The sequence below is a fragment of the Cyprinus carpio genome, chromosome B4 (genome assembly GCF_018340385.1).
Source record: "Cyprinus carpio isolate SPL01 chromosome B4, ASM1834038v1, whole genome shotgun sequence".
In the NCBI taxonomy this organism is placed as follows: Eukaryota; Metazoa; Chordata; class Actinopteri; order Cypriniformes; family Cyprinidae; genus Cyprinus; species Cyprinus carpio.
In genome coordinates, this window is record NC_056600.1 from 18,213,387 (window position 1) to 18,224,064 (window position 10,678).

The 10,678-nt window shown below is 37.1% G+C and overlaps 3 protein-coding genes across 4 annotated transcripts in view; 1 reads left to right on the forward strand and 2 right to left on the reverse strand.

Moving 5' to 3' along the window:
* The window catches only part of taf3 (TAF3 RNA polymerase II, TATA box binding protein (TBP)-associated facto), a 44,744-nt gene extending 43,284 nt beyond the window's left edge, over positions 1-1,460 (reverse strand). The window contains exon 1 of the mRNA XM_042722270.1: positions 1,149-1,460. Within this exon, the coding sequence (XP_042578204.1) occupies positions 1,149-1,314 (166 nt within the window). The 5' untranslated portion in view covers positions 1,315-1,460. The remainder of the gene's footprint in view (positions 1-1,148) is intronic.
* A 1,675-nt stretch (positions 1,461-3,135) lies between these two features.
* Positions 3,136-7,227, reverse strand: LOC109110416 (ATP synthase subunit gamma, mitochondrial). Of its 2 annotated transcripts, XM_042722273.1 has the most exons (9): positions 7,093-7,227; positions 6,627-6,661; positions 6,300-6,431; positions 5,992-6,196; positions 5,716-5,859; positions 5,562-5,626; positions 5,040-5,195; positions 4,814-4,910; positions 3,136-3,281 (listed from the first exon to the last, which is right to left on the reverse strand). In XM_042722273.1, the coding sequence occupies exons 1-9, from the start codon at positions 7,131-7,133 to the stop codon at positions 3,278-3,280; spliced, it is 879 nt and encodes a 292-aa protein (XP_042578207.1). In that variant the 5' UTR covers positions 7,134-7,227; the 3' UTR covers positions 3,136-3,277. The 2 variants fall into 2 exon arrangements, with proteins under 2 accessions (XP_042578207.1, XP_042578208.1); XM_042722274.1 differs by lacking the exon at positions 3,136-3,281 and having other exon boundaries at positions 4,810-4,910.
* Positions 7,226-10,675, forward strand: kin (Kin17 DNA and RNA binding protein). Its single transcript, XM_019126584.2, has 11 exons — positions 7,226-7,476; positions 7,969-8,063; positions 8,152-8,195; positions 8,301-8,423; positions 8,607-8,791; positions 8,861-8,955; positions 9,035-9,152; positions 9,277-9,396; positions 9,475-9,574; positions 9,661-9,761; positions 10,240-10,675. The coding sequence occupies exons 1-11, from the start codon at positions 7,363-7,365 to the stop codon at positions 10,300-10,302; spliced, it is 1,158 nt and encodes a 385-aa protein (XP_018982129.2). The 5' UTR covers positions 7,226-7,362; the 3' UTR covers positions 10,303-10,675.
* Positions 10,676-10,678: the final 3 nt, after the last annotated feature.

Here is a 10,678-nt window from a genome sequence, read left to right on the forward strand (position 1 = left end):
GTTATTGTAAGTTAAATAAAAAAAGCTGAAATTAAATAAAATATAAATAAACAATTTATTTCAAGTTTATTTTTTTATCATTTTTTCCACATCTAATTTTCATTTAGTTTAACTTGATGTACTAAAATAACAAAAACTGAAATAAAAAAAAATTAATAAAAAAAGACAATTTAAAAATCTAATACAAATGACAAAAACAAACAACATTACTAAAACTTAGGACGACAAAAAACTACTAATTACTAAAAAATTAAAACTAATTTAAGATCTTGATAAAACTATAACAGTTTATCAATGATAACAAAATAACAAAACAAACGTTTACAAAAACATTCCAAAACATTTAAATAAATAAAAAAAACAATGCCACATAAATGAGCAATGTTTTGCAAACTCTCGTTTTCACAAAAAAAAAGAAAAAAGAAAAAAGAAAAGGTTCAGAGATAAAGTTGCTTTGTTTCACATAAAATAAAAAGTGTATCTGATTTGAAGGGTTATTACTGTTTACTAAAACAAAAAAGTTACTTAATAAAGAATAAAACAGAATTAAAAAAAAGAATAAAATAACCTTAAATTAATATATATATAACTTGTTTTATTTTAGCTACATGCAAATTTGGTGTACTGAAATAATCACAACTGAAATGAAGCTTAAAAAACACAACAAAAACTTTTTACTTAAAATATATGAAAAAAAAAAAACGAATTCCTACTCTGCATCTTTGCAAACTATTATCTGGTTTAAGGTGCAGCGAACATTCAAGCTCTGGAGCGATCATATTTCACTTGATTCTGAGCAACATACAGTCTGTTGAGCAAAAGCTGATATCTGTTCAAGCCTAAAGTCAGCTGTCAAAACATACACACAGAGAAGCTCGCTGGCTAGCGTCCAAACTAACGTCTTACAGAAAAAAAAAAAAAAATAGAAGCGTTAATAAGTCAAAGAAACGGACTAAAAGTAGTTCGTTAAGAACGTTTAAACTCAATAACAGTAAAATCCCCATTTGAGGAGCTAGTTAGCTTAGCATGCAAACAACACTTGCAGTGGGCGGGGCTTAACAACAAACACACTATCTACAGTGAACACTAACACACTCCGGGCCAGGTTACACGGATCCGGGGGTCAGAAGGAGTGTTAGACGACTCACAGAGCTCGGAGTATCGGTGGCAGCTCCGGGCCAGCTGCTGCAAGTATCTCTCCAGCACATCGGACAGCAGATCACAGGCGCTCAGCTGCACCGCGTCCCAGCCCACCGCCTGACACACCTGCGCCACGGACACCCGCAGCAGCGAGCGCGCGTAACTCTCACACATCTCTCCGCTCCCGAAAGACCGCTCTCACGGTGCCTGGAAAGGCTAGGCTTTGTTTTGCTCGTTCACATGAATAGGAACATTGGCGCTTCCATAGGAGCCGCCATCTTTACCTTCCGAGCGAAACATCGCGGAGCAATCGATCGCGCATGCGCAGAAGAGCGGACGATTATAGCTTGCTCGATTAGACCACCTGCATATGTAAGTTAGTGTGTAAAGCCTTGAATATTTCCTTCAAACAATTGTATAAAATATAGTTTTTGTTCTTCTTTGTTTTCGAATAACTTTTGTATTAGACGCCAGTAATCAAAGGGCTACGGCTGAAAATTAAAGTTTCTTCGAACAGTTCATTTATATGAACCGGTTCCGATTCAGTGGTTCTTTTACGATTTATCACATGATCCATAACATACTCACAAATATATTGAAAGCAAATATGACACTGTTGCATGGAGTGGTATTTTCTCCACTTTCTCTACTATTACTGTACTCTTGCACTGGTTTATAATTTCTTTGTTTTGCTTTTCTAGCCTTTAAATGAATATTTCTTAGTGTATCTCAATGCATTTTATTGTTTTTGTACATGGCATTAATAATAATAATAATAAGTGGCATACTGTATGCCATATTTGTAGGTCTGCGTTGCAGTTTATTATGTGCATTAAATAAATTATATTAAATTGTAATTCGTATGTCACAGACTGATCCCAGATATAAATTGTGAATCGTTAAAAATAAAAAAAAGTCCACGTGAATTTTGTGGATTTGTATACATGATACATATTTTTTGGACATATTTATGGTAATAATTTTAATTTCTTTAATATATCTATGTCTACCATAGTACTAATACTACTATGGTAGTTTACAGTAGAACTATGGTTACTAGAATTTTAAGTAAAACTCTTTACCAATTTATAACATTTACTCAAATTTAATGAAAGATTCACTTTTATACAAAAGTAAATTTGAAGCAAATCATTTTTGAAGCTGAAAACATATTTCTGACAGTAAATTCCAAGCACATTATTTTTGTTGCTAAAAAATTAATTCAAAGTCAGATCATATGCTTATATTACTAGAACAGTAAAGATGGAATGCAACAAATTAAAATATTTAGCCTGGTTGTCAATTGTGCATTGAAACACTTACTAATATTCTTATATTTTTAAACAATTTCTAATGCATAATGAACTCGGATGACTCAAAAACATCTTCAGAAGAAAAAAAAACAAGGGTTGGGTATGGTGATGTGCATCGGTTCTCAGATGATAACCATCAGAATCTGAGCTCCAGTGGCAGCTGATTAAATAATGTATGAGTGACCCATATGGTCAAACTTTCTACTTGTCCATTACTTTAATAGATCAGACCCTCTTCTACAATCAGTGACCCCCAAATTCACCCTTTCATGGATCCAGACACCCAACACCGCAGCGCGATCATTTAATCTGATACTGTGGTGGCTGGCCGGGCTTGAGTTTCAAATGGATAACAAGAAGGCTAAACTTGTTTTGATTAGCAATTATAAGAAGGAACAATAAGGATGCCGTTAAGTCAATTGGGTTTATCAGTAATCAGTTCAAAGTAACTTAATACTGTTTTAAGCAAAATCCGTAAACGCCAGAGAGTTTATTAGAAGGATTGACCTCGTGTTCTGTTTTGGCAGACGTCTTCTCTTCAAATGCTCTGTGTATTGATAACCTCTTCAAAGGAGAGTTCACAAACTTTAATTCCAATGGAAAACAAGCATGAGATGGGAAACGTATTTATTTTTTTAAGAGGACATCAAAGCTGATTAGGACACACACTAGAACTCTAATGGTAGGTGTTTCACTGTAAGAGGTTTATTTTCTCAGATAATTGTTCAAACAGAAGCACGTATACATTTATGAATTCTACACCAGGTGACTGAACTGGAGAGCATGTGTGCCAGAACCACACTGAACGATTACAGGGCTCCTCTTTATCTGTAATGAGAAAAGAAATATATTTAGTACATTCTAAACACTCAAGGTCTGTTCACACCAAAACAAGTGTTGACTAGTTGGGAAAAAAAATTCACATTTGAACACACAGCTGTTTGACAAGAACATTTGCATGCCGTCAAAGCAACAGAGGTGCTCTATTTTTTTTTTCCCTCCAACGCACTACATAAAAACTTCACCAACCAATAAGATTTGCGGTTTTAGTCACATGCACACACACGTGATTACGTGAAACTACAACTTGGTAGTGCTCACAAAATGAACGGTGGAGGAAGTTGTGTAAAGATGCACACAGCCATCCTTGTTTACGGCTGTATTTCTGCTGTTTAACAAGCTCCACCTACTGGCAGAGAGTGAAATTTCAGCATTGGTCTGAACAGTCGAACTGCACGTGAATGGTTGCGAATAGGGCTGCACAATTAATTGAATTTCTAATCCAGATTACAATTATGGATGCCACAATTACGTAATCGTTCAAAGCGGCAACTAATCATTCAAAGTCCACTTATGTTATTCTGGGTGCTTAAGATGCGTTTTTTTCTTTCTACATGTTATCTTAAGGGTTTTTCCCATTATTTTAATTTTAGTATAACATTATAATAGCATTCATATTTTTACTTTTTTATAATTTCAAGAACCAATCCGATGAATAGTTGACATTTTAGGCTTAATACTATAGAAAAGCACTAAAAGTTTTTCAGTTAGTGTTTTCAGCTTATTTTCATATAAAAATACGGCATGCAGTTGCATCAAACAATGGTATAAACATCATTCAATGTCAATTGTGATAATCATAAGTAATAATCACGATAACAATTTAAAGGGAATAATCGACAATTATGATTTTTGTCAAAATCGTGCAGCCCTAGTTGCGACAAACATTTGAGTTGGTATGAACATCTATTAGTCAAGTTCAGGCCAGAAACATTCTATATGAAAGAAGCATATATGCATATAGAATGTGTTTCAGGCCCAACCAATAAGACTAGAAGTCAGTGTGTCACACTTTACCAAAAAAAGAAGCTCTTTTACTCAACTTATGCAGCTTTTACTAATGGCTTATCTAAATTAACTTCTCTGTTTTGACCAAACCCAATAAAAGAACCCACCACATGCAACAAAACACCTTATAAAGAAAGCAAGAACACTAAAAAAAGCATTGTCAATGCTATTTCTCTATAAGCACACAATATATTCTACAGTCAGCTGCAGGATGTTACCTCAGTCACACTTCAGTCTCTGTGAACGGTAAATGCATGCATATTATGGAAGGTCAGTGAGGGAAAGATGGAAATTGGATTAATGTGGGTTAATAAATTAATGGTGTTAACAGTTAATACAGTAACACAGATGAGTTTATAAAATTAAAAGAAATAAAAACATGCTGTGGATTTAGCAGAACAGGGCACAAGAAAACCATAACCCAACACAAATAATGAATGAGGAAGACATGTGGCAGGCATGGGTCATAATGAGGGTAAGAGATGGGCAAAGAAAGAGGAAAAATATCTTACAGAGCAGCGGCTCCAGAAATGATCTCAATGAGCTCCTTAGTGATGACGGCCTGGCGGGTTCGGTTGAAGGTCATGGTCAGCTTTTCAATGATCTCAGCTGATAGAGAGACAAATTTTAAGTATGAGGGACAACATTAGTAATGATCACACTTTAGCAAGGAATACAGGAAATTGTCCATTAAAGTCTTTTGAAACTGAAAGGAAGATGACGTATTAAATAACTCACAAGCGTTCTTGCTGGCACCGTCCATAGCGGTCATCCTGGCGCTCTGCTCACTGGTGGTGGACTCCTTCATCCCGAAGTAGATGATGTTGACCAGAGCAAACTCCTGATAGTTCCTCAGCACATCAGCATCGATGTCATCATAGATGCCCATGTTTTCTGAACAAAACACATGACAAATGATCGATTCTGTTCCGGTGTCACTTGATCACATCTTATTTCACATTATTTCATGCACAGATTACATAAAGTGAACGTAAGATGATGGCACAGGTGATCTAGATCTAAAAATGATAAGGGCAATGAGGATGCCCAAACTCAAATAACACTATTTAACAAAAGTAAATAATAATAATGATGTTGTTTGATAAGCAACGGAACAATACATCATGCATCCCTAGATTTACTCCTGCTCACAAACGTGTTAGGCCTCTCAGACATGTTTAATGTGGTTTCAACTGTAATCCAATTATGCTGTTGTTTTACGTGTCATGATGGGTATCCAGCCCAAAAATGAAACAATACCTGAGCTTGCAACAGTGTCAATGGAAAATAGAGGTTTCTCATCTGTCTTATATGAAATCACAGACCTGAAGAGGACACAAACCAGTGTCAAAAGTAATAATAATAAAAAAATTGTGGTTCTATTTTTAGTATAAAACAATTTATTGTGTCAAACCTAAATCTGTTGTATATGATGGATCCCTGGTCGAACTCGTAGCCAGAGTCCAGCAGCTCTGTGGCAATGACAGAAGCATCAGTAAAAGTGGGAGGCTTGCGGCCCACCTCCTTACAATTGATCAGGATGTGTTTGCCATGGGTCCTGATGGTTTACAGAAGCAGAGGAAGAGATTCAAGCAAAGAACATCGCAAAGAGTGGTATTTGAAACCACTGTGATGCATCTACAAACTTGAGAATTAGAGACAAGACTAAGAAAGGGAGAAAAAAAACTACCTGTACAGCAGACCTCTGAGTTTGTCCCCCACATTGACAATCATGACCTCTTTGCCGGCACCAGAGAGCTTGGCGATCTCACTCTTTATGGCTTTGGCCACGCTGCTGTGGATGGCACCGCAGAGACCACGGTCAGAGGACACACCAATGATCACGTGCTTGTTCTTGTCTTCTGGAGCCTTGATCTCAGCCTTCTCGTAGAGTGCTGAACAATAAAGATAACATATTATCACAAGATGTTTTAAATGGATGTCAGAATATTTGTGCAATATAAAGTGCATTTTTTTTTAATATAATATCCTGCATACCCATAGCACTGGTGCCATAGACGCGGGCGGACTTCAGGGATCTCTCAGCTCTGGAATACTTTGCTGCTGAAACCATCTTCATTGATTTGGTGATCTTCTGGATGTTCTTGATGGACTTCAACCGAAGGGTGACTGGCGAGAGAAAAAAACAAAAAAAAACACAAACAATGGTCAGAAACGTCATAGAATTGTCTTTTAGGTACAATAACATTACCGCAAAACAAATATTAGCAAGATATAAATAATATTAACTATAACAAAAACTGCATTTGTAAAGAAATTAAATGTCAGCTGACCTTTTACATAGAAACAGGAAACTTTACTTACTGTCCTTCAAGGTAGCCATGCTCCTGACCTGCCCACTGCAAGACACGTTTTATAGAAATTAAGCTCATCCACAAATAAATGCAGCATAATAACTCTCAGGTCAATGATGCATCAATAAATATGACAGATACACCGAAAGTAATGCACACCCTGGAAACCCACACTGCTGTTTACGACAAAACAGAACGGTTTCCACGCAAACCGTTCAGAACTCAAGAACATAATGTGATTAAATATGTGGAGTCAGCAGCGTATTGCTATTAAATGGACATAATAAACATGGAAAAGTCAAGTCGCGCGCTGTCATTCGCTGAAGCACACTGCGGCCTAAAGTTCACCGCGTCCTTGTTCCACCACATCCGCAGTTTACTGACCAAATGACACAATTTAGTTTCATTACTTATAAACGCACATTAAATGCACATTTCGAGAATATAATATATTCCACAAATCAATAAATTCCTACCATTGTGGGAGGAACACCGCAGCGCTGGTCCTGGCGAACATGTTCACTTCAATGAAGGTCAGAGCCGCTGGTCTGCGCAGGCGCAAATAAAGCACAGACAGACGTTCTCGTCATATCTCGCGATAGTAGAGGTACACACGGATCAGTGACGGAACACGCGTGCTGGCGAAGCGAGGCATTCGCGTCACAACGCAAGAAAGAGTCGGAAGTGTTGAGACACTGCAACTGTTATTATTTCTCATTAAATCTTGATTTTTCTGGCTGATTAAAATGGGGAAAGCTGATTTTCTAAGTCCTAAAGCGATTGGAAACCGAATCAAAGCCAAAGGCCTTCAGAAACTGCGCTGGTATTGTCAGATGTGTCAGAAACAGTGCAGAGATGAAGTAAGTTTATGTGAACATGTGTCTTATTGTTTATTAACACGTCATTGGCATGTATAAGTTAATTTTTTTTTTATCATCTAATATTAGGTATGAATACTTAGTCTGTGTTAGTCTAGGCTATTTAACGTTAGTATCTATTCCTAAACAGCATTATTAGAGACCATGTTACAAAACTTTCTAGATTTCATATTTGGTTATGTAATATGTGTCTTGTAAAATGCTAAATGATCAAATGAAAACTTAATAAGCTATCAACGCCATAGACTGTCTTAAAAACAAAACAAGTGGCCTTCTATGTAGCATGTTTGTGCTTTATAGGCAATGCATTTATTGGGTATCATTGTCTTATTTATGTCCAAACCTAGTTAGACAGCTTTTGGGGGCAACATATGTCCACTGAGCCTATCTGGACATGATTTTAAGCAATATAGGGTGTCTTTAAAACCAGACTTTGCCGATATTGTCAGCTAACATGATGTCTCTCGATTGCAGAATGGGTTTAAGTGTCACTGCATGTCCGAGTCTCATCAGAGACAGCTGCTGTTAGCTTCAGAGAACCCTTACCAGTTCCTGAACTACTTCTCCGAGTAAGTCAACACACACTGCTGATCCACATCTGTCCATTGATCCAGCTGTCTTTGAGATCAAATGTGAATTTCAATTCTGATTTTATAGGGAGTTCAAAAGTGACTTCTTAGAGCTGCTCCGGAGACGTTTTGGTAAGTCGCTGCTGTTTTTAATTAATTATTCAGTATCATATGAATTTATTTAGTGCAATAGGTTTATTATTGTGGGCTAAGACAGTCTGTGTTCATTTTTTGCAGGGACTAAGCGAGTTCACAATAACATTGTGTATAACGAGTACATCAGTCATCGGGAGCACGTTCACATGAACTCTACTCAGTGGGAGACTCTCACCGACTTCACCAAATGGCTTGGGAGAGAAGGCAAGCATCCTATACATTTTATTGAACTAAAACCCCAGATATGCACAATATACAATACCATTCAAAATTTTAAGGTCAGTAGTATTTTTGTTTTTTTCTTAGGATTTTCAAACACAAAGATAAATGCGTTCTTGCGTTCTTGATGCCAGTAGTGTAGGTGTTTCATTTATATTGTGTGTGCAGGTTATTGCAAAGTGGATGAGACACCCAAAGGCTGGTACGTCCAGTACATTGATCGTGACCCGGAGACGATCCGCAGACAGGAAGAGCTAGAGAGGAAGAAGAAACAGGATATGGACGATGAAGAACGCAGCGCCAAATTCATCGAAGAACAAGTCCGCCGCGGCCGAGAGGGCAAGGAGCCAGAGGTGTGTTTGTGTACTGAAAATGTTTTGTGTATTATCTTGCTCAGATTTTCATTGTCCGTGTATCTACAGGAAGAACCAGTGTTCACAGAACTCAAGCGAATGAATGAAGAAGAGAAAGTAGCTTTCAATTTGGACATTGCTTTAGCAGGACCTTCTAAAACAAGGTATCACCAGTCTAGAAGTCTCATAAAGCAACATGGCTGTAGTGTGGGTGACAGTAAATATCTGTTTTTATTTCTATAGCACCACTTTGGGTCCTAGTGCCCTTAAAGCTGCAGCCTCTGCAAAAAGGAAAGAGCCTTCCCACAGCGGAGACTCGAAGGACAAGAAAAAGAAATCGGCTCTGGATGAGATAATAGAGGCACGTTCTTCATTAATGTTTTTCTGTTTAGCTACTTTTCTTGTTATGTCGGTGTTACATATTCATGAAATATACATAATGCAGCTATGATTCAACCGGGACTTTCCCTTCGTGTGTCTTCCAGATGGAGGAACAGAAGAAGAAATCTGTAAGATCGGATAACTGGATACAAGCAAACATCGTAGTGAAAGTGATCACTAAGAAACTGGGAGAGAAGTATTACAAGAAGAAAGCAGTCATCCGGGTAACCGCAGCTCTGTCATTACAGGACACACAGAGGGGTTCGATGTTTCCTACAGTGATGTTGTGTGTGATTTCACAGGAAGTGCAGGGTAAATACACAGCTGTGGTGAAGATGATCGACTCTGGAGACAAACTCAAACTGGACCAGAGTCATTTGGAGACGGTCATTCCAGCTCCTGGTAGTACCTGTTACTTTTTATTTTTCAGTGTAACTCAAAATGAAGAAAGAAAGAAATTCTCAATCTAATCTCTCGTTCTGTCTCAGGTAAGCGAGTTTTGATTGTGAATGGTCAATATAAAGACACAGAGGCTATCCTGGAAGGCATAAATGAGCACAAATTCTCTGCTACACTCACTTTAGACTCGGTGAGTTCCCTCTGAAAATTATCGTCACTGCACACTATTAAAAGAATGACTCTAATTCAATGCACCTAATGAAGTTAGAGCGGGATTTTGTAGCGTTTAGTCAATTTCTGTTAGCTTTCAAGTCATCTATATGCTGATGTAGTAAGAAACGAATCCTTTTATGCAGCAAAGATACCTTCAATTGATCAGAAGTGAGTAAATGAGTAAAAAAGTTTCTATTCAAAGAATCCTGAAAAAGATGTTTTGTGTTGTCCACTAAAATATTAAGCAGCACATCTGTCAGCATTCATCTAAAGATCCTGTGGCTCAGTGGTAGAGCATTGTATTAGCAGCGCAAAAGGTTGTGGGTTCGATTCCCAGGGAACACACATGCTGGTAAAAAATGTATAGCCTGAATGCAGTGTAAGTCGCTTTGGATAAAAGCGTCTGCTAAATGCATAAATGTAAATGTAAAGCATGTTTTTTTGTCTTGGTTTAGGGTCGGATGAAAGGAAAGACAGTGGAGGGGATTGCATATGAGGACTTCTCCAAATTGGCCTGATGTTCTTTCTTCTTTTTCAGAGTGCATAAATAAGACTCTTAAATGACCTGATTTGCATATTGGAACAAAATGACCAATGTTTTTTATTGTGTTTTTTGTCCATTGTTATCTCTGTTGTCATTGAAAACAGTTGCATATGATTAAAATATAACAAATTTTCGATTAAATATCTCAAGTAAACGCTCAAGGCGGAAGTCTTATAATACATTAATTAGTTTTTGATTGGCTTTAATTATTAAGTAATTTCAGTTCATCTGGTTGATGTGCATCACTGTTTTCCTATATTTTGTAAATATCTTCTTGTAGTATTAAAAACCTTTTTTCAAATGGCAAAATGGCATGTTTCAGTTTTCTTTGCTTCTCATTGCTTTTACTA

Excerpts from the sequence above, each read along its gene's own strand:
- LOC109110416 (XM_042722273.1), bottom strand. The coding sequence starts at position 7,133 with ATGTTCGCCAGGACCAGCGCTGCGGTGTTCCTCCCACAATG. Across the intron at positions 6,662-7,092 it reads GCGGTGTTCCTCCCACAATG|TGGGCAGGTCAGGAGCATGG; the intron begins GTAGGAATTTAT and ends CGTGTCTTGCAG. Across the intron at positions 5,196-5,561 it reads TGACACTGTTGCAAGCTCAG|AAAACATGGGCATCTATGAT; the intron begins GTATTGTTTCAT and ends TGTTTTGTTCAG.
- kin (XM_019126584.2), top strand. The coding sequence starts at position 7,363 with ATGGGGAAAGCTGATTTTCTAAGTCCTAAAGCGATTGGAAACCGAATC. Across the intron at positions 8,196-8,300 it reads GCTGCTCCGGAGACGTTTTG|GGACTAAGCGAGTTCACAAT; the intron begins GTAAGTCGCTGC and ends CATTTTTTGCAG. Across the intron at positions 8,792-8,860 it reads GAGAGGGCAAGGAGCCAGAG|GAAGAACCAGTGTTCACAGA; the intron begins GTGTGTTTGTGT and ends GTGTATCTACAG.